This window comes from Phyllopteryx taeniolatus, chromosome 2 (genome assembly GCF_024500385.1).
Source record: "Phyllopteryx taeniolatus isolate TA_2022b chromosome 2, UOR_Ptae_1.2, whole genome shotgun sequence".
In the NCBI taxonomy this organism is placed as follows: Eukaryota; Metazoa; Chordata; class Actinopteri; order Syngnathiformes; family Syngnathidae; genus Phyllopteryx; species Phyllopteryx taeniolatus.
The window spans coordinates 26,109,310-26,131,503 of record NC_084503.1 but is presented as its reverse complement, the minus strand read 5'-3'; the positions used below and the strand labels follow the sequence as shown (position 1 = coordinate 26,131,503).

Sequence of the window (22,194 nt, the reverse complement as noted above, 5' to 3'; positions counted from 1 at the left end):
TTTATAATTGTTTCGCTCTCATTAAATAATTTTTTGATATTTTTTAATGTAATTAAAAATAATTACTAAAATAAAAAATGGCTGGCTTGGTGTAATTTCTGGCTAGATATGAGAAATGAGTCCAAATAAACTGTTTTACACATGCATTTATCAATGTTTTATTTATTTTATTTTTTAAATTGGGTAATGTATTATAATTAACTTGATCATTGATTTTACAATTAAAATTATTTATTTATTATTAAATAAACTAACATTTAAAAAATATGTAGGTCAAATGATTGGTTAATTATAATTACAATAATTAAAATGAGAACTTATTTCATTATCAAAGTTTAAAATATACATCAAGTAAAGTTTATTTATTTTATAAAAATATTATAATTAAATTGATTATACAGAAATAATAATTTTTATGAACTGAGCAAATGTATTAAAATTAAAAAAACATATACATTTAAAATGATTAATTTAAATAAATAAATAGTTAACTAAACATGTAGCATTACAAAATATTTGCCTCACAGTTGTCAGGTTCCGAATGGCGGCTCAGACCAGTCCACACGAGTAAGAAAACTGTACTGGCTACAATGTCGACGATAACGTACAATGACAATATACCTCAATAGTAGCACGTCGTGGCATTTGCTTAGCACGTGTGCGTCGGAGTCGAGAGGTTCCGGGTTTGAATCACACACAGGCTATCCTACACATCGTTAAGAATTGCTCCTACACTTGGATGACAGTTGATACTTAAGAAAGGCTTTATGAAGGCTTTATGGCTGTTTGAACATGGAATGGTTGAATTCCATTTCCTTTTAGGCTTTTTTTTTATGTTTTAATGACATGGCCTATGGAATGGACCTACTTGGTGCCCAGTTCATCTATGGTGGTGGTCATCTCGTTGTGCAGCTCCTCATCAAAGCGACTCTTCTGAGACTTATTTCTGCGCCGGAGAAGCAGACGCCATTAAGAAAAAAGACACATAAGGCCGGGGATGGGGGTTAATGGCCGCTGTGTGCACATTAGTCAGAGAGAAAATGGAGATTGTGCCTGTATAGATCATGCCTATGTTGCAGAAAGAGGGGGAGGGAGTTAACCGAATGCTGTTAAGTTAGATGAGGTTTTCAGGGGGCTATGGAAAGCCCCCTTACGCTATCTGGCAGGAAGGAAGCCGTCGCACAGATGTACACAGCAGACACAAACGCGCCCCACCCCAGTTAGAGCTCAGGAGAACGTGTCAGCAGGATCCTGAAAGGAGGTAAGCGGTGTCATGTGATGAGTAGGAAGACGAGCGAAAGAGCTCTTTTGAGGTTAGCGTTGGTACGTTAGGACTCGCCGCTCAGCTAGAGGTTCTCACCCAGCTACAAGTCAAAGACACATATTTTTCATTAAAAAAAAATAATTGTATTTGTTTCAATGTATCTTCTCAAATAGTGGCTGTGCATCTAATACAGTGTTTCCCAACTTAGGCACATACACTACTCATAAAAGGTTTGTTTTACTCTGCTGTCTGCAGCCAGGTCAGCATTGAAAATGACAATCTGCTGGCTCAATTGCCTTACCTGGATAAGTAAAAGTCAAATCAAGTTCAAGATATGGGACTTTCAGGAGGAAATTTCAGGATGCACCTAGAATGCACTACAGTGCACCCCTGCATATTCACAGTTTGGTATTTGCAAACCTGTCCTCCGGTATTTGCTGAAAAACTCACCTATGCCCTGTTTTTGTGCTCAGGCCAAAACCATGTCTAATATAATTGCACTGGTGACTGTGGCTCTCCTTTCCCACATGCAAGGGCATTACAGTAACTAAGTACATACAGTAAAATCCCATAAAGAAAGATTGTTTGAAAAATCTGTGATATTAGGGGGAACACTATTCCATAAATGTACAAATAAAAGCCACCATTTGTGAAAATACAATCAATGATTCAATAATTCAATAAACAGTCAGTACAGGTTTTCTTAATTGAAGGCTGAGAACTCCTGCACTGCGCCAGGGGCCCAAACTCACTTATAGCTGCTGAATGAGGGCGTGGACAAGGACAACCGCTCTTCTAGTGACTCATCAAAGCTGTCATAGGAAGAGTGCAACAAGTAATAACACAAAACACATCTTGCTATGAAGGTAGCCCCTTGTTATGTCAATGTGTGGAAAACTGCCATGAAGAGACAAATAGAGCTTGTTGACTGGCTTTGGAATGCATGTGCATGAGACTTCATTTACAGCAGTTTACATCAACTTTGGTGCAGTACAGGCTCAAAATAGCAAAAAACAGGGATTCACTTTTTTTTTTTTCTTACCTCGCAGTAAGCTTGGAGCTGGGTGCTGTTCGCAGTGGGATGTCCTGACAAAAAAAAAATAATAATTATGAATTTGTCTGAGTTTTGTTTATTTCCATTGTGCAAATATTATATTATCGTGAAATAATCATGTGACTGAATATGGATTTTTCTTTTTAATTTGTGACTTTTTTTTTCCCTGTATGGAATATTTATCGGCATTCTGTTTATTTCAGTTGTGTAAGGTGGCAATTATCACAAATAACTAATCATGAGTAGATTTTCTGCAGTCACGCTTACCTTGCTGAACGACTTGCCGTTGCCGAGGGTTTCCACCGCGAAGCCCTCTCGGCTCTGCAGGTGGGCGAACGGCTTGACGGCCCCCCAGGACTCCAGGTAGCGCGTCATGCGCACCGACGCCCGCATCTTCAAACCGTCGTTCACACGAGGCTTGGGGACCCTGCGGCTGCTCTGCGTCGGATCTTTGGACTCGTTAGACGTAAACAGCACTTATGAAAACGTTAGCCAGTGATAATTTGACTTACAATTAGAATTTTTGTGTGACCGAGCTTATACAGTGTTCCCTCGTTTATCGCGGGGGTTACGTTCCAAAAATAACCCACGATTAATGAAATCCACGAAGTAGGAAACTTTTTTTATTACAATTATCTTACTATATGTTTTAAGGCTGTAAACATCATCATTAACATTTTCTCACATTTCTCTCGTTTAAACACGCTCAAAGTTCAAACCTTTGTAAGAAAAATAAGTATATTATTATTATTATTAGTTGTTGTACTTACTATTGTTAATACTATTGTATAACGAAACAATGGTCAAAACCTGTTTTAAGGCCCAAAAATTTTTTAAGAAATAAATATGTAAACATTTTCTGACAAATAATGATGACATTTTTTTGAAATAACGAATTACATTTTAATGAACAACGTATGTGATTGGAAACATGAGAAATTATTAATTGTGACTCGCGCGTCCCTCTTCGTCCTGACGCCGCTCCGCTGTAGCGTCCTTTACCACTGTCTTTTTCCGACCTACTTAACATAGTTATAGGTAGTTTTTGCCGCTCTTTTTTCTTCTGGGCGAGAAGATTCTTATAAACAGACATGCCCCCTTCGATTGTTAGCACCTTCCTTTGCCTTTTGGGTGCGACCGCAGGTGCCCTTGTCGGTGCAGCACGTTTCGTCGACATTGTTGGTTATGTCTGCAAACTTGCAAACAGGAGGCACTTTAGAGTCACACTGCTAGCAATCGAACACTAATTTAAATTTAGCAAGCCTAACGCATTCTGTGCTGTACAGGAGACATGGCACGGTGGAGATGGATTCAAATTGGTCTACAGTACCGTAGCCAATCAGGACGCAGAATACAATGCAGCTTCGTACGCTGTAAAAAACAGCAAGCAAAATTGCACTGTAAAAAAATCCGCAAATTCGTGAATCCGCGATCGTCGAACCGCGAAGTAGCGAGGGTTGACTGTAACTCATTTGACTCATACATTAAATTCCTCTTCCCTAGTGATATGAATTGCACGCCCGTGACAGTAGTGAGGATAAGATGCACGGAAAATGGATGGATGGAGGGATGAAATGCCACTACTCCGTTCCAGCCTCCCCCACAACAAAAAAAAAAACTAATTTTGTTACATTTAAAAAAAAGAAAAATAACACTATTGTATTAGAACATAAGAGAACGTAAAGAAATAAACTGTTTTTACTGAAATTCTACCAATTGTTTTCCACTTCACTTTTTGCTGAACTTAATCTTCTTCAGTTTGATGCCTTTTTTGCCATACTTTCCTTGCTTCAATTGAAATGCTATTAATCTGTTCCAGTTCAGGTTGTTTTGTCGCTTGTTTTTCCCATAATAAAAACAGCACTGTATTGTACTATATAAAAATATACAGTTATAAAACATAATAAAACAGAAATGAAAGAAAAAGTAGTTTCCTTAATTGCTACCATTTTCTTTTCCACTTCACTTGGGGCACTCGGAAATCCAGGTACCACAGTATTTGTGACATTTACAGTGAGAAGTATATCCAGATACAGATCATCCTCCACACACACCCACACATCATGCATATATATAATATTCACTTTAAAAGGTGCTGTATGCTTTCAAGTGCATGCATAACAAGCATTAAGTGCCTTTGCAGGCGCGGCAGAAGGCCATAAACTCACCCGAGGGTCAATAACGAGGTAGGTTCTGACGTTAAGCTCCTTGAGGTATTGATCCCGGAGCTGCCCGTCGCCCTCCTCCACCTCGTACGCCTTGTTCAAGTGCTTCAGCGTGGCCTCAGTGATGTGCACACGTCTATAATGATCAGAATGATGAGTTGTTTTTTTGTCACTGTTTTTGGCCACGGTTGAACATTTAGTGAAAAAGACTCCACCACACGACAAAGAAACAAGAGAAGCTTATTGTGGCTGCCGAGTGAAAACATTTATATTCACATTTAGGATCCAAAAACAGAGACGTTTTTCACAGGAATATTGAAAATCAAATACTTCAATATAGTTTTTCACAATGAAAATGTTATTGCACTTTTTCAAAAAAAAAGATATTCTTTCACAAAAACATTTTAATAATAGTTTTAACTATTTATTGGAATTGCTTAATTTAATAAGTTTTTTAAACAAAAATATTTCCAAAAATGTTTTTTGATTGTGCAACAACAAAGACAAAATTCACAGAGAAAGTGTTTTGATTCAAACAACATAAAAAATATATATAATAATCTCAAATTATTCATGCAGTACAAAAAAGGGATAACTTTTTTTTCCATATTGTAGGAATTAAAAATATTCCTTCATAAAGAAAATTACATATTTGGCTACTGTATGATTAATTTTGCACAAAGAAATTATTTTGGGGTTTTGTATTCTATAAAAACAAATTATTTTTCAATGTGTTTTTTTGTTTTTGTCGTACTGTATGAAACAATAATAATTAAAAAGTAAAAGTTATTTTATTTTTGGGAGATAAAGCTAAAACATTCACATAGAAAATTATTATTTCATTGCATTGGACAGCAATGTAATAAGTATCTAGTAGGACTGGACCTTTTGACTAAATTTGTTTGACTATGGATATTAATTTCACTTTCTATTAATATATTTTTTGAAGAACATTTACAATTTTTGTTTTTTAATGATTGCAGCCAAGTAGTGCACTCAAAAATAAATTCCACATACAACAATCAATCAATTATTTTGCCCTTTCACAAGTGTCATCTAGGAGATACCACGAATAAATACGTGTAGTAAATGACTTAGTGATGGAAACGCATTCCCTCGTACTGGTAGCACTCACCCCGGAAGGCCTCCCGACTCCATGTGATTGGCCAGCGTCACGTCATGTGACCACACGTCAAACTGCCACTTGCGCAGGCCAATCACGCCGCACAGCACGTTGCCCGAGTGCACGCCCACTCGCATGTTGATGTCCACGCCGGTGGCCTCTCGGACTTGCCTGCCACATATTCAAACATTTATCTCAGTGGCTACTTTCCTCTGAGAACATCCTGGATGTTATGTCAAAATGTGAATAAAGAGGAATAAATTAAATGCCAATTATCATTGAGCCAGCAAATTTATTGGTCCATTCGTATAATAGACATCTGTTGTAAATTTTGCCATTCGGCTTCATATTAGAGAAGAACAAGTTTTTTTTAAAATAAAATAATCAAAGAAGTTCAAGTTTGTCATGTTCCTGTTCACTGCTGCGTTTTGTTTTTCAATTGCCTAGGAGATCTCTGGAAGACGGTTCCTTCCGTCATGCACCTGCGGGCAATGTTAATCAAGTGGAGTTAAAAGTTGAATGCTCGGAGATGCATCGGATTACTCTTTAGCTTGCCGCCAGTCTGATTGATCATTTTTTTGGACACTTGAGTTTTTGTAAGTGATTTTGTTATTCTTACTCGTGTTCATTTTTCTATGTATCTCTTTTACAACATGACTTTTCTTTTTAGTAATATCGGTTTATATTTTTCTGCTGTTGAGACGCTTTTTCTGCCATTGTTTTTTTTGTTTGCCACGTATTCATGCGCATTTTGTTAATGACTATATTGTTTACGCACCTTACGCATTGTCTGCATTGGGCTGTCACACACCTTACATACATACGTGACAAAATTCAGTTTACCTGCATTTTAGGTTCATCCTGCAATTTCTCTTGAAAACCAAATATCCTAACTAGTAAGTAGTACCTCGACTTTTGAGTTTAATTAGTTCCGTGAACAAGATCATAAATCTATTTACTTCTTCTTTTCCTTTCAGCTTGGCCCTTCAGGGGTCGCCACAGCGCCTCATCCTGTTCCATGGAAGCCTATCTCCTGCATCCTCCTCTCGAACACCAACTGCCCTCATGTCTTCCCTCACGACTTCCACCAACCTTCTCTTTGGCCTTGCTCTTGCTCTGGCAGCTCCATCCTCATCACCCTTCTACCAATATGTATACTCATTAGCTCTCCTCTGGATGTGTTCAAACTATCGAAGTCTGCTCTCTCTGACTTTTTCTCCAGAACATCTAACCTTGGCTGTCCCTCTGATGAGCTCATTTCTACTTTTATCCAACCTGGTCAATTCGAGAGCGAACCTCAAAATCTTCATTTCCACCACCTCCAGCTCTGCTTCCTGTTGTCTCTTCAGTGCCACTGTCTCTAATCCGTACATCATGGCTGGCCTCACCACTGTTTTATAAACTTTTCCCTTCATCCAAGCAGAGCCTCTTCTGTCACATAACACACCCGACACATTCCTCCACCCGTTCCAACCTGCTTGGACCCGTTTCTTCACTTCCTGACCAACACTCACCATTACTCTGGACGGTTGACCCCAAGTATTTTAAGTCCTCCACCCTTGCTATCTCTTCTCCCTGTAGCCTCACTCTTCCCCCACCACCCCTCTCATTCATGCACATATATTCTGTCTTACTTCAGCTAATCTTCATTCCTCTGCTTTCCAGTGCATGCCTCCATCTTTCTAACTGTTCCTCCAGCTGCTCCCTGCTTTCACTGCAGATCACAATGTCATCTGCAAACATCATGGTCCACGGGGATTCCAGTCTAACCTCATCTGTCAGCCTATCCATCACCACTGAAACAGGTAGGGGCTCAGGGCTGATCCCTGATGCAGTCCCACCTCCACCTTAAATTCGTCTGTCACACCTACAGCACACCTCACCGCTGTTCTGCTGCCCTCGTACATGTCCTGTATTATTCTAACATACTTCTCTGCCACTCCAGACTTCCGCATGCAGTACCACAGTTCCTCTCTGGGTACTCTGTCATAGGCTTTCTCTAGATCTACAAAGACACAATGTAGATCCTTCTGAACTTCTCTGTACTTTTCCCATCAACATTCTCAAGGCAAATAATGCATCTGTGGTACTCTTTCTAGGCATGAAACCATACTGTTGCTCGCAAATATTCACTTCTGTCCTGAGTCTAGCCTCCACTACTCTTTCCCATAACTTCATTGTGTGGCTCATCAACTTTATTCCTCTATAGTTCCCACAGCACTGCACATCACCCTTGTTGTTAAAAATGGGCACCAGCACGCTTTTCCTCCATTCCTCAGGCATCTTCCCACACACTAGAATTCTATTGAACAAGCTGGTCAAAAACACCACAGCCACCTCTCCTAGATGCTTCCATACCTCCACAGGAATATCATCAGGACCAACTGCCTTTCCATTTTTCATCCTCTTTAATGCCTTTCTAACTTCCCCCTTACTAAACATTGCCACTTCCTGGTCCACCACACTTGCCTCTTCTACTCTTCCTTCTCTCTCATTTTCCTCATTCATCAACTCCTCGAAGTATTCTTTCCATCTAGCTAGCACACTGCTGGCACCAGTCAACATATTTCCATCTCTATCCTTAATCACCCTAACCTGCTGCACATCCTTCCCATCTCTATCCCTCTGTCTGGCCAGCCTCTATAGATCCTTCTCTCTAGTACCTCAACTTTTGAGTTTAATTAGTTCCGTGACCTTTAGTGTCCAACCTGCCATACATGTCATCATATGCCTTTTGTTTGGCCTTTGCCACCTCTACCTTTGCCCTGTGTCGCATCTCAACGTATTCCTTTCGCCTCTCCTCGGTCCTCTCAGTGTCCCACTTCTTCTTAGCTAACCTTTTTCCTTGTATGAGTTCCTGTACTGTGAGGTTCCACCACCAAGTCTCCTTCTCTCCTTTCCTGCCAGAAGATACACCAAGTACTCTCCTGCCTGCCTCTCTGATCACCTTGGCTGCAGTGGTCCTGTCTTCTGGAAGCTCCTCCTGTCCACAGAGAGCCTGTCCCACCTCTTCCCGAAAAGCTGCGCAACACTTGTCCTGTCTCAGCTTACACCACATGGTTCTCTGCTCTGCCTTTGTCTTCCTAATCTTCCTCCCCACCACCAGAGTCATCTTACACACCACCATCCTATGCTGTCTAGCCACACTCTCCCCTACAACAACCTTACAGTCGGTAACCTCCTTCAGATTACATCCTCTGCACAAGATGTAATCCACCTGCGTGCTTCCACCTCCGCTCTTGCAGGTCACCCTATGTTCCTGCCTCTTCTGGAAAAAAGTGTTCACTACAGCCATTTACATCCTTTTTTGCAAAGTCTACCACCATCTTTCCCTCCAAGTTCCTTTCCTGGATGCCGTACTTACCCATCACTTCATCATCCCTATTTCCTTCCCCAACATGTCCATTACAATCTGAACCAATCACGACTCTCTCTCTGTCTGGGATGCTCAGAACTACTTCGTCTAGCTCCTTCCAGAATTTCTCTTTCACCTCTAGGTCACATCTTATCTGTGGGGCATAGCCACTAATCACATTATACATAACACCCTCAATTTCAAGTTTCAGCCTCATCACTCGATCTGATTCTCTTTTCACCTCCAAGACATTCTTAGCCAAGTCTTCTTTTAAAATAACCCCGACTCCATTTCTCTTCCCATCTACACCATGGTAAAATAATTTAAACCCTGCCCCTAAACTTCTAGCCTTACTGCCTTTCCACCTGGTCTCCTAGACACACAATATATCAACCTTTCTCCTAATCATCATGTCAACCAACTCCCGAGATTTTCCTGTCATAGTCCCAACATTTAAAGTCCCCACATTCAGTTCTAGGCTCTGTACTTTCCTCTTTTCTTTCTTCCGAAGAACCCGCTTTCCACCTCTTCTTCTTCTTCTTCGACTTCGACCCACAGTAGCTTAATTTCCAATGGCGCCCTGCAGGTTGACGGACGTTGTTAACCCGGGCCACGACCGATCCAGTATGGAATTCTTTGGATGAACGCTCATATTTGTTTGGCAAAGTTTTAAGCCGGATGCCCTTCCTGACGCAACCCTCTGCATTTGTTCGGGCTTGGGACCGGCCTACAGTTTGCACTGGCTTGTGCCCCCCATAGGGCTGCATTATGATAAATCTATTTACTCATTAAATTAATTTGAACATCCATTATTCTCTTCCAGCTCCAAAAAACACCCAAATTGTTGGTATGCGTTGTCAATATAGACAATCAGCACCGGCTTGTATACAAATATTTAAAACATGAGAATATAAAGAAATGAACTGGTTTAATAAAGCATAATTACTGCATGTTGGGGCAAGCCAGAAGTGCTGACAACAACTGTGCGCCACAGCTGTGTGCCTTTAAGGGAGGTGGCCTAGTGCGTAAAGTCAGAAACATGGACAGTTAATCTCTGAGCATCTGGATGAGAATTCTGCTCTACCAAAGCTGCTTGCAAGTGATTTCATTTTGTATTTGTGCATTTGACTGTCTCGTTCAATATGCACCTAAAAGTGCATCGGCGACTGTGAGTCTCCTTTTCCCCCCCCCCACTTTGCTCGAGCGGCATCATAGCTGAAGCCCGTTCGCTACCCAGATTTTGGCTTCCAACACAAAGGAAATAAACAACCAAGCAACAGCTCGTAATTTCAAAAACTTCAAAGCTGGGGCACTCACAAGTCAAGGTAGCACTTTATATTCTTGTTATTAATGGAGTCCCTTTATTATTTTAATAACTCACTTGATGGCTTCACACATGTCCAGGCCCATTTTCACACAGTTCTTGGCGTGTTTGGGCAGAGACACTGGCAGGCCCGATACACAGTAATAGCAGTCACCCAGGATCTTGATTCTCATGCACTCGTTTTCCTGGAAAGAAGTGGATGTATGAGTAGTATATAGTGAACCCTCATTTGTTGTAGGATATCCTTTCCAGACCCACTCATAATAGGTGAAAAAAATGCAATATAGAAAGATCTTATAATAATAAAACTAACCCCACACACACACTTTATAACACTTTTTAAACATTGTAAACATTTTTTTCACACAAAAAAGATTTCAAGCATAAGACATACGGAAACTACTGTACATATTGCTTTGTCTGTATGTCATGAGTGTACTCATTGAATGAATGTGTATTACTCTCCTTCAATTCATAAAAAATAACTGTGGCTCTCCTTTCCCACATGCGAGGGCATTGCAAATAACCGCGATTGACAAGTAGATACTTTCTACAAAGAAGCATTTATTTTCGGGGTAAGGCCTATTATAACATAATATGACGGTTATATCACAATGTAGGTCAAGTAAAACTAGAGTCAAACAAAAAAAGGAAAACAACACTTCAATAAATGCTAACAAACCTTTGCAATTTGGTCAAACTTTCCGAACAGTTTGTTGAGCATGACAACGAGCTCCTTGGGGGAACAGTCGCTGGCCAGTCGAGTGAAGCCCACAATGTCGGCATAGAGAATACTGCAAGGAAGAACACGTTACCATAAGAAACGCTAACACGTCACAACCTGTCGCATACTTGGAAGTTGAAAGCCCCTAAAGTCGAAACTGTCCCAAATTCAAACTAAATAACTGGGGTAAAAATACTCTCGTTTCCTTTTTCTTTTTTTTCTTGCAACACTGTTCATGAAAAAAAAATTACATTTTCCCCTGCTGTGCAATACCTTATCAAATCGGGCAAGACTTGAGTATACTGACTCAGCAAATATAAAAAAAAGTAACTTAATTTCCTTGACCTTGTGACAATCTCTACTATACTCATTCAGGAAGAAAACCCCTCTTTTTCCATTGTATTGAAACAAAAATACAATTTTCCACACAAATTGGCCACAAAGGAAATTTTGGGTGGTTTTGATTAAAAATATTTTTTATTCAGGAAAAAAACGTTTTGGTATTATTTTTTATGAAAACAAAAATCTGACAAAATATTTTTTGTACTACATAACTTTTCCCCCCCCCAAAAAATACTAATTAAATATAATAATCAAAAATATGTTTTTTTTTCCCCACAAGCAACCCCTGGGAATATTTTTCTTACCGGATTAATGTTTTACTGAGATTTTTTTTTCAGTGTATAAAAACAAAACAAATATCCGAGAAAGACAAAAACTTAATTCAGTCATTTTAATACAATATTTTTTTTTGCAACTTCTTTTTTTGCAATATGAGAAGAATGTTTTTAAAAAATGAGCGATGCAAATTGCTTTCACATCGCACCTTTGTCATTAAAGTGAAGACTGGGTGTGTTTTTATTATTTTTAAGTCTTACTATAACAGTGGCTAACATATTCTCACACTTAAGTCAGAAAAGGCAATGATGACAATAGAACAGGAAAAACAACTTACTGCGACACAGGAAAGACTGGCTAAATAGAATGCCACAAGTTGCTTCAAGTTATTGCATGTCTATTTACACTTGTATAACACTGAACTAGCCCATGGAGATAAATAGTTTTCTGAATCTGCCTTTAAGGTACTTTTCTAAAACAAAATATTAACTCTATTTGGCCTCATGTTGATTTAAATATTAAATATTTTGAATATTAAATTATAAACCATAACACACACACACACACACACACACCCTTTCCAAAACAGTTGAATATCATGGAAAGGTTTATTTAGTTCCGTAATTCAAAAAGTTAAACTTTCATAGATTATAGATTCAGGGCCCACAATTTAAACAATTTCAAGTATTTATTTGGTTATTTTTACAGAATTTGGGCTTCCAGCTCATAAAACCCACAAAATCAGGAATTGAAAAAAATTTGACTACTGTGAAGAAATCAGCCCAACTTTTGCAGGTCATAAATGTTTTAAACTGAGTGTCACACACTAATCATCTACTCAACTCAAAGCACCTGCACAGGTTTCCTCAGGTGTCATTAAGTTGCTTCAGTTTGGTTCAATTGTCTCAGTTGGGTTCAATATGGGGAAGACTGCAGACTTGACAACTGGCCAGAAGACCATCATTGATACCCTCCACAGGATGGGTAAGCCACAAAAGTTCAACTTGCTGTGTCCAAGCATATCAATGGAAAGTCTAGTGGAAGAACAAAATGTGTCAGGAGAAGATGCACCAGTAAAAGAGATGACCGTGGGCTTCAGCGGATTATCAGACAGAAGATTCAAGAATCTAGCAGAGATCCAGAAAGAGTGGAATGGTTTTCTCAGAAGCCGCAGGAAGTACATCCTCTGCTGGGCCTTTTTGAGGACGGAGTTGATGTTGATTGCCCACTTCAGGTCCTGAGAGACTGCAATTCCCAGGAACTTGAAGGTCTCGACGGTTGACACAAGGCAGCTGGACAGCGTGAGGGGCAGCTGTGGCGAAGGATGCCTCCTGAAGTCCACGATCATCTCTACAGTCTTGAGTGTGTTCAGCTCCAGTGTCGGCTGGACCACAGCTCCACTTCCTGTTGATATGCAGACTCGTCACAGTCCTTGATGAGGCCGATGACAGTGGTGTCATCTGCAAACTTCAGGAGTTTGACAGCCGGGTGCGTTGAGGTGCAGTCATTTGTGTAGCGAGAGAAGAGAGGACACAACCTTGGGGCGCCCCAGTGCTGATGCTGCGTGTGCTCCCCAGTGTCAAAAAGCTTGGGCTCAGTTGCAGGTCTTGCAACAGGATAATGACCCAAAACACACAGCTAAAAACACCCAAGAATGTCCTATGAGAGCTGTTCTAAATCCTATTGAACATCTGTGGAAGGCGCTGAAACATACCATCTGGAGAAAGCACCCTTCAAAGCTCAGACAACTGCAGCAGCTTCTTAATGAAGAATTGGCCAAAATACCGCCTGAGCGGTACAAAAGTCTCATTGAAAGTTCCAATAATTGTTTGATTGCAGCGACTGCCTCACAAGGTCGTGCAACAAAATATGAAGTTAAGGGTACCATCATTCTTGTCCAGACCTGTTTCAAGTGTTTTTTTCCCTAAAATAATTGTTGAACCACAATTCAAAAGCAATGTCTGATTGTCATTAAACCATTTTATTACTACTTTTGTCAGATTCAAGTTATTTCTAACCACTGAGGGTTTTTCTTTCATTAACAGAAGGGTACCAACAATTTTGTCAACGTATAATAAATGAAAAAAAACACAAATTTTTAAAAAATGTGAAAATTACAAAAAAACAAAGGTGTTACGATAGTGAAAGTTTGACACTGAAATGACTTATTTCCATGATTTTCTATGGCAAAATGTTGGACTCCACTGTACTGTATATTTTATATATTAAACTAGTTGTCAGCCTGGGCCGCTGGGAGGACAAAAACACATTACGCCTGCTCCTTCTCCATTATGACTTGGACAAAATAGGCCAAGTGCTTGAAGGAGACACTCAGTCCACAAAAAGCCGCAATGATTTCTATGAACGGAGTAATTTATATGGGGTAGAGTCAGGTTGCGGCCTCTCATTCAACACCTTCTCACTCCAAGACGGTCTGATTGATGCCTTTGTGGTCTCCTTTTGATAAAAACACGCGCACGCACACACACACACACACACACACACACTCATGCAAGCACGCACACTCTGTCCAACTCTGAGAGAGACACACACAATCACAGACACACACACATTCTCTCTCTCTCACACACACACACACACACACACGCAGGCATGCACAAACTGTCTCAGAGACACACATACTGTCGTGCAAAGCAACTGGTGAACAGAAAGAAAGGCCAGACTTAATGAAATACATCAAGTAACGCCTTTTCCATTAGAAATAATAAAAAAAAGTCACGTGAATCCATTTGTTAGGCCAGTTCCAGAGAAAATGGATGGATTTTAGTCAAAGTGGACCAATGAATCATAATTGTGCATTTCCATAAATGGAGCATAGTAAAGAACACCTGACATTCATCCGAAAAAAAATATAATATGATTGTTTACAGGCTGATCCAGGACAATTGGAGTCTGTAAGTGGGTCAGCTGTCAGGAAGTAAACAAATCTGTCAGAGAGAGGCAAATCTGTTTCATGGGACAATTTGATAAAGTGGTGTTTCATGTGGCATTCAATGTAAAATTGACTTTTCGATGGTCTGTATACAAATGGTTGGGGCTCTGGAGTGCCTGCCCACTCATTAAGTGTGCAATTAAACAACTATATAAATCTGGGAAAGCGCAGCATCAAGTTTATTTTCTTTTCAGGGAAATGTACATCAATAGTCTTCTTTTTAGGGAAGTGCAACATCAAGTTTAATTTTTTTTTTAAGAAAGTCCGACATCCGTTGTTTGTCTTCCTTTTAGGAAAGTGTGAAATGAATTATGTTATAGGAAAGTGTAACATCAGTAGGTCTTCGTTTTAGGGAAGTGCAATGTCAGTTTGTCTCTTTAGAAAAGTGCAACATCAGCAGTTTGTTTTCATTTTAGGAAAGTGCAACACTAACAGTTGATCTATTATTGAAAGGGCAACCTGAATAGTTTGTCTTTTGAGGAAGGTGCAACACAAAAATTGCCTTCTTTTGAGGAAAGTAACTAGCCATGATGTAAGTTGCAATGTGGATTTACAGAGTAGACGTGTGGCTCGAGCCACATGTATTCTGTGAGGGGAAAAAAATCTTAAAACTGTTACACCCGCCAGCAACTGTGGTAACACAAAACAAATAAAAAATTAAAAAATGTGTTGACAACCAACCAACCACAACAATGGCATGCATCCATTTTTTTCCAGTGTCATTTGTGTTTGGTACCTGACGTTTTCGTGCCGTTTGACATAGAGGCTGTGAAAGTTGTTGTCTTTGACGAGCCGCTGTTGCTCCTCCTTGTCTTTGCAGTCCTGCAGGCGCTCCATGATGGCCAACTTCATTTTCATGGAGATGTAGACCGGCAGCACAGACTGCAGCAGGTTCTCCTGCAAAAGCCAAAATGCGTGAAGAACTTGCATGATCTTGGAGAGAACACGCACACTTGTCCACAAATACACTGTTTACAATCCAGTGCTGGTAATAGTCCCGGTTAATGCCAAAAAGAGGGAAATATTTCAAAAGAAAACTCCAGTGAAGGCAGAAAATTTTCATTAGCACGGGATGGGCTGGTCACAACGATAAATATTCTCAAGCAAGGTCACCCGGAGGCCAGCCAAGGATGGGGCTTTGCGGAGATCAAAGAAAACCTCAAACCCTAGTAACAATAGTCTTCATTTGTACTGCATGTCTGTCATGTTTGCTTCCAGTGTTTTCTCAGTCAGCTGAATGCAAAGCAGCACAATCTATTAAAAGGACACATACAGTGGTGCCTTGAGATAAGAGTTTGATTTGTTCCACAATCAGGCTTGTAACTCAAAACACATACCCACCACGGTGTCCACATCATCACAGAGTAAGCGAGTTTGTGCCATTTGACAGATGCACTCTAATCTGTGCACGGAAAAACAGCTCTGCTTCCCTTTTGGCTTTGACATAATAGCCGGGGCATCGCACCTGTGGAGGATGTGACCGCTTCTGCATCACAGTGAAACTGTGAACGTTGTTCTTTGTGGGGGTTTAAAAAGACCCACGCATTTTTAAAAGTTCAATTTCAAGGTCTATGGTTATCATTCCACTTTTCATCGTTACTACCACCGGTTACAAACGTATGGTGGCATTACTAAAATATTGTATCCAACAAGTTCGACTTCCTGTTGTAAGGTTATTGTCACACTTTTCATCTTTGTCCTCTCTGATACGCTGCTGCTGTGGTGGCATAAAAAAAGGCATTGAAAGAAAAAGCAAAACACATTTGTGAGGCTGATCCTTTAGGTCAGAGGTGAGCGAACGCTTTTGTGTTCAAGGACCACTTTTGATTTTTTGAAATGGACATATGGGCCAGATGAGGCTAAAATTGTTAAGTAAACATAAATGATAAAAAGGATAACTTGTAAACTAACATTAATAAATAATTTAGAATTATGTGTAAAATGCAAAAATGCTTTATTTTTATTCAGAACTAACCAATGATTTCATCATTTTTAAAAATTTAATGTTGACGTAGTTTTAAAATGTTGCTTCTATTATTTCAATATTTACAATAAAATCACCAACTCATTAATAACATTTTAAAAATGTGAAACGAATATGGAAAATAAATTATACTCTATTTGTTTTATTCATTATTAACCAACATAAAACCCTTTATTGAATGACATAAATGGATAGGGAAAAAAATAAGAAGAATAATGAAGACTAACTACATTTGAACCAACCAATTTGAGGAAAACATGTCCAAATGAACGCAGTAAGTAAATGCAAGGTAAATGCTCATTGGGCCGGATTAGAGGATGGAGTAGGCATGTGTGTGGCTTAACTAACCTGTTGTCTCTTCTCTATCTCCAGCTTCATGCGCATGCTGAGGCATCGCAGCGTGTCCTGAAAGGTCTGCCTGAGGGTTTTCTCCATGAGGACCTTGTGGAAGGCTCCCACCACGCTGCCACACAGGAACACCACCGCATTGGACAGCAGCTACACACAAAAGCACAGTGAAAGCAGACTGAACCATTAGAATAATGTGTGGTGCTAAAGCTGTTGCTTTTTTATGACTAAATAAAATTTCCCACAGGAAATCATGTAAAGTAAATTCGACATTATGAAACCTTTCATTTTTAACCTGCCATACACACATGCTGCAAAGAGAAGTACAACCAAGCAAAGAAAAACTACTCAGACTTTGAGGACACACAATGGAGGCGTTATGTACACTGCTGCTTGAAAGTTTGTCAACACTCTTCTTCTTTTATTGCAAAAACAAACTAACCTTGTTAAACATACATCCAAATCCCAATTTGTAATTTCTGTCTACTATTTGGAATATTCCAAATAGTAGACACCAACACAAAGAGACATGTTTTCATTATGTAATCCAACAAACCCCCCCCCAAAAAAATACTGATAATTGTACATGTGCAAAAGTATGTGAACCTGTATTTTTGAAATTCAGCAGGTAAAAACATTTGCTTATTAAATCACTTAAGCAGACTAATGAAATAAGACCTCTCCGGGAAAGGGTTTGGCCTGCACTAATTAACAAAGAGATGAAAGCAACCAAACCACCTGTGGTGACGTGCGGACCCATACAAATCAACAAAACCAAGAGCAAAGGAAATGGCTGAGGAGATGAAGAAAAGGATATTGACAGCCCAGCCATCTGGGAAGGGCTTTCAGACCATTCTCGAAAGATTCCAGCTCCATCCATGCATCCATTTTCCAAACCGCTTCTCCTGACTAGGGTTGCGGGCGTGCTGGAGCCTATCCCAGCTATCTTCGGGCGGGAGCCGGGGTACACCCTGAACTGGTCGCCAGCCAATCGCAGGGCACATAGAAACAAACAACCATTTGCACTCACGTTCACTCCTACGGGCAATTTAGAGTCTTCAATTAAGCTACCACGCATTTTTTTGGGATGTGGGAGGAAACCGGAGTGCCCGGAGAAAACCCACGCAGGCACGGACGGGGAGAACATGCAAACTCCACACAGACCGGGCCGGGATTTGAACCCCAGTCCCCACAAACCGTGAGGCAGATGTGCTGACCAGTTGCCCACATACATCCAATGTAAGATAAATAATTTATAAATGGGCGGTCTTCAACAACCACAACTCGATCCATCAAAACTTTCACCCAGAAACACCAGAAGAAAAAAGGTCAAGGCTGACCCAGACGTCACCTCTAGAGACTTGCAGATCTCTCCGGTAGCCTCTCGGATAAATGTGCATGCGTCTACCATTAGATGAAAACTTAATTGCCATGACATTGATGGGAGCGTTTGAAGAAGGAAGCATCTACTCTCAAAAAAGAACAAATCTGCCCTTTACAACTTTGCCAGAGAGTACTTGGACAGGCCAGAGGACTTTTGGAAGTCCTTTCTCTGGACAAACAAGTTAAAAATAAAAATGATTGAGTCACAATCAAAACCACCATGTTTGGAGATAAGCCAGCACTACATAGGAAGGAAAGAACCTCCTTCCACCGATGAAGCATGGCGCTGGGAATGTGAAGGGTGTGGAGACCTGGACGATTCCATCGTATCTTAAGAGCCATGAATTTCCAGGCATATGAATAAATTCTTGACCAGAATCTCCTGCCATCATTCAGGGAGTTGAAGCTGGGATGGAACCAGATTAAACAACAAGACAATGAACCAATGCATTCCAGCTAAAGTACAAAGGAAAGGCATCAGAGAAAGAAGATTCATATTGTGAATTAATGTCTGGACCTTAATCCGATTGAAATGTTGTGGCGAGACGTGAATAGGTTGCTGCATGCCAGATGTCCCCTCAACCTCTCTCAACTAGCTGAGCTTTGCAAGAACTAGTGGGCAAAAATCCCCATAAACAGATGTGAGAGACTGGTTAGTGGTTTCAGTTAATGTGTTGTTGAAGAATTTTACAAGGGGGCGTAAAATGCAGGCTTTTTCTTGTCAAATAACATTTTCTTGCATTATTATGACACTCATAAAATTATCATATCGTAAATATCATAACATTCTTTTTCTTAAAATTCTGACTTATTCCCCAGTGAAATGATGGTCTTTTCTTGCAATGTCCAAACATTATTCTTATATTGTATAATTTATTTTTATTTTATTATTATTATTTTTTTTTTTTTAAATCAATTTTTCTTGTTATACCGCTACATTATTCTAAAGCAATTCAAAAACTTTTTTATATGTGTGGACTCTAGATCTTTTCTTCCTCGTCGTGTGCGGGGTCGCGTGTGTTCTCAGCTTTAGATGATCTGCAGGCTGTTTTAATGGTTTACCTGGTTGGCGAGGTACGGCACGGGCGCGTCACTGTACACGGTGAGGCGCAAAGTGAGCGCTACGATGTGGGACAGCGATGAGACCACGCTCAGCGCCACCGCATACCACCACGGGAACGGCAGCATGGTGTACACGGTGAAGATGATGAACAGGAAGAATGGCACCTAAGGGAACAAGAACAGGGAGGGAACAAAAATATATATATGATCATTTTCTGTAGAAATAAGAAAAAAAGAAGATAAGGTTTCTTAAATCAAGGCAAAATGTGTTCGTTTCTTGCAGAGCATTCACTTGCTCCATTTTTTTCCCATGAAGGTTCTATAACTTGAGATTTTATTACGCTTTATGAGTAAGTTTATCTTCAAATTAAAAAAAAAAATACAGTGGTACCGTGACTTACTTAATTCTTTCTGTGACCAAGCTCGTAACTCAATTTACTCTCGTATCAAATCAATTGAAATGCCATTAATCCATTCCAGCCCCTAAAAAATTGTATATTGTATTTATAGAAAAACATGAGGATATGAAAAAGTAAACTTGTGTAATGTTTTAATTGTCATGAAGCCGAAGGTCACCCACACGCATGTGCATGAGTGGTGTGCCGATGTGTGCCTTTAAGGGGCGTGGGCTGCTGAGTGACATCAGGTTGGCTGTTGTGCCATGCGCTTTATGCAGGGTTAGCGTCTGCTCCATGCTCCTTGCGAGTGCTTTCATTTTGAATGTGTGTTGACTGTTTGTCCCGTTCGCTAAATGGCTGAAAGTGAAACAGTGGCTCGTTTTTCACGTCACTCGAGCAGCGGCATATCTGAAGCTCGCTCGTAAGACATTTTGGCTCACAACACAAAGCAAATATTCAAAAATTCAATAAATAAATAAATGCCCAAGCGATGTCTCGTAACTCAATAAACTCAAGATGAGGCACTCATAAAGTCAAGGTACCACTGTACCATAATTCAATAGGTATAGGTAGTGCTGTATACTGTACACTCGTTTTAAGCCATGAGTGGGCTGGAGCCATGTTCGTCAAGTCAAATTTTGCAGTTTTGTTGCCCCTTTTCTTCTCACAACAAATTTTCTTGTGATTTGACGTTCTTGTAAAATTGCAACTTGGTTCTTATGATATGAAGTTTTTATATATAAAATATAGCTACATCACACTCATAAAATGCTGAGAATTTGGACTTTTTCCTCAGTCAAATGAGGGTTTTTACTTGCAAAATTGTGATAATTGTAAACTGAAAATTTTTCTCTCAATAAATGACCATTTGTTTTGCAATATTGTTACATTATTCTGGTAAAGTTCACAAATTCTGACTTATTTCTCATAAAATGTTTTCTTGCAATATCATGACATTCTCCTTAGAACTTCCTTCCCAGAAAAAAATAATAAATAAACTACAACTTATTCTTTCATAGCTGTCTTTTTAAAAAGAAAAAATTGTCTTATTAATTATAACTTTTTCCTACGTGTGGTGACTTTTTTCCCCCTTCATAATGACATTTTTCTTGCGACATCGCCACATAGTTCTTGTAAAATAGTCCTTGTTTCATTACTCAAAAGGATACGCTTTGTCGATATCACTACACTGTTCTGGCATCAGTCAATCATTTTCATTTGCAACTTCATTATTTTTTTATAAATAATGCTTTTTTGTGTGTGAGATGACTTTCTTCCTCATAAAATGTCCTTCTCTTGCAACATGGTGACATTATTTTCATGAAATTAACTCATAGTACATTCCTCGTTTGATATTTTTTGTTGTTTTTAAGGGTGGGGGGCGGAATGCTCACCTGATCCCACGGTAGGACGACGGGCCCGCTGAAGATGAAGGTGAACCCCATGGCGAGGTGCGCCGCCCACACCAGCAGGCCCAGCGGACGCCGCCAGCGTTGGGACAGCATTTCGGTGCACACCAGGACAAAGACGGCCAGGAAGACGCACAGGCCGCCACTCACAACGCTCACAAAGGCACAGTGTTCCTCAGCACTCTGGAAAAGTACACAGACAAATGAACACCTTGCAAGTATCACGACAATAAAGAGAGTTGCAGACGTTCTTATGCAAGAGTACTCCATCGTCAGAGCAGATGCAAAATCAATAAGTGGAGCTCGACTAGACTCCTTCCTCCTCCTCTTTTGAGGAGGTAAAGATCCATTCAAATGCTGAAAAAAAAATATCACGTAATAAGCAAAACAAGCTACTAACAGCTTCCAAATGGACAATACTTTAGAAATGAAATTTGGACATACTCCATATTGCTTTCAGCCCTTCACAGGCTATCCATGTAGGATACTGGAGAGGTTGATGAGCTGGAGCCTATTCCAGCGAACTTTGGGGCAAGAGAGGCTGAGTGCACCCTGACTGGTTGCGGGACAATTCCAGGATAAAGGAGCATTCACACTCAAATTCATACCTATGGACAAATGAGTTTTGGATTCAACCTAACATGCAGGTGAGTCTACCCAGGCTGATGTTTGGCAAGAGAAGCGGGGTACACCCTGGACCGGTTGCCAGCCAATTGCGGTGCACACAAACACAAAAGCAGACATTCACACCTATGGACAATTTCAAGTCTTCAATCAACCTAATGTATGTTTTTGGAATGTGGGAGGAAGTCCTTGAGCCGTCACCTTGTCGTGGTGGAGGGGTTTGTGTGTCCCAGTGATCCTAGGAGCTAAGTTGTCTGGGGCTTTATGCCCCTGGCAGGGTCACCCATGACAAACAGGTCCTAGGTGAGGGACCAGACAAAGCACGGCTCAAAGACCCCTAATGATGACGACAAACAATGGACTTCGTTTTCCATTGCCCAGACGCGGGCCACCGGGGCCCCCCACT

The 22,194-nt window shown here is 40.2% G+C and overlaps 1 protein-coding gene across 4 annotated transcripts in view; it reads right to left on the bottom strand.

Annotated features, from left to right (window-relative positions):
* The window catches only part of adcy7 (adenylate cyclase 7), a 94,657-nt gene that overhangs the window by 14,362 nt on the left and 58,101 nt on the right, over positions 1 to 22,194 (bottom strand). For 3 of the 4 annotated variants that reach the window (XR_009787374.1, XM_061765548.1, XM_061765547.1), the window contains exons 3-14: positions 21,150 to 21,347; positions 19,358 to 19,522; positions 16,913 to 17,062; positions 15,317 to 15,477; positions 10,968 to 11,079; positions 10,343 to 10,470; positions 5,619 to 5,777; positions 4,487 to 4,619; positions 2,586 to 2,774; positions 2,307 to 2,350; positions 2,017 to 2,076; positions 869 to 946 (exon numbers count right to left, since the gene is read on the bottom strand). Coding sequence is in view for 3 of the 4 variants with exons in the window: in XM_061765548.1 (XP_061621532.1) it covers positions 869 to 946; positions 2,017 to 2,076; positions 2,307 to 2,350; positions 2,586 to 2,774; positions 4,487 to 4,619; positions 5,619 to 5,777; positions 10,343 to 10,470; positions 10,968 to 11,079; positions 15,317 to 15,477; positions 16,913 to 17,062; positions 19,358 to 19,522; positions 21,150 to 21,347 (1,577 nt within the window). In the remaining variant the exon portion in view is untranslated. The remainder of the gene's footprint in view (positions 1 to 868; positions 947 to 2,016; positions 2,077 to 2,306; positions 2,351 to 2,585; positions 2,775 to 4,486; positions 4,620 to 5,618; positions 5,778 to 10,342; positions 10,471 to 10,967; positions 11,080 to 15,316; positions 15,478 to 16,912; positions 17,063 to 19,357; positions 19,523 to 21,149; positions 21,348 to 22,194) is intronic. The other variant, XM_061765550.1, reaches the window with a different exon arrangement.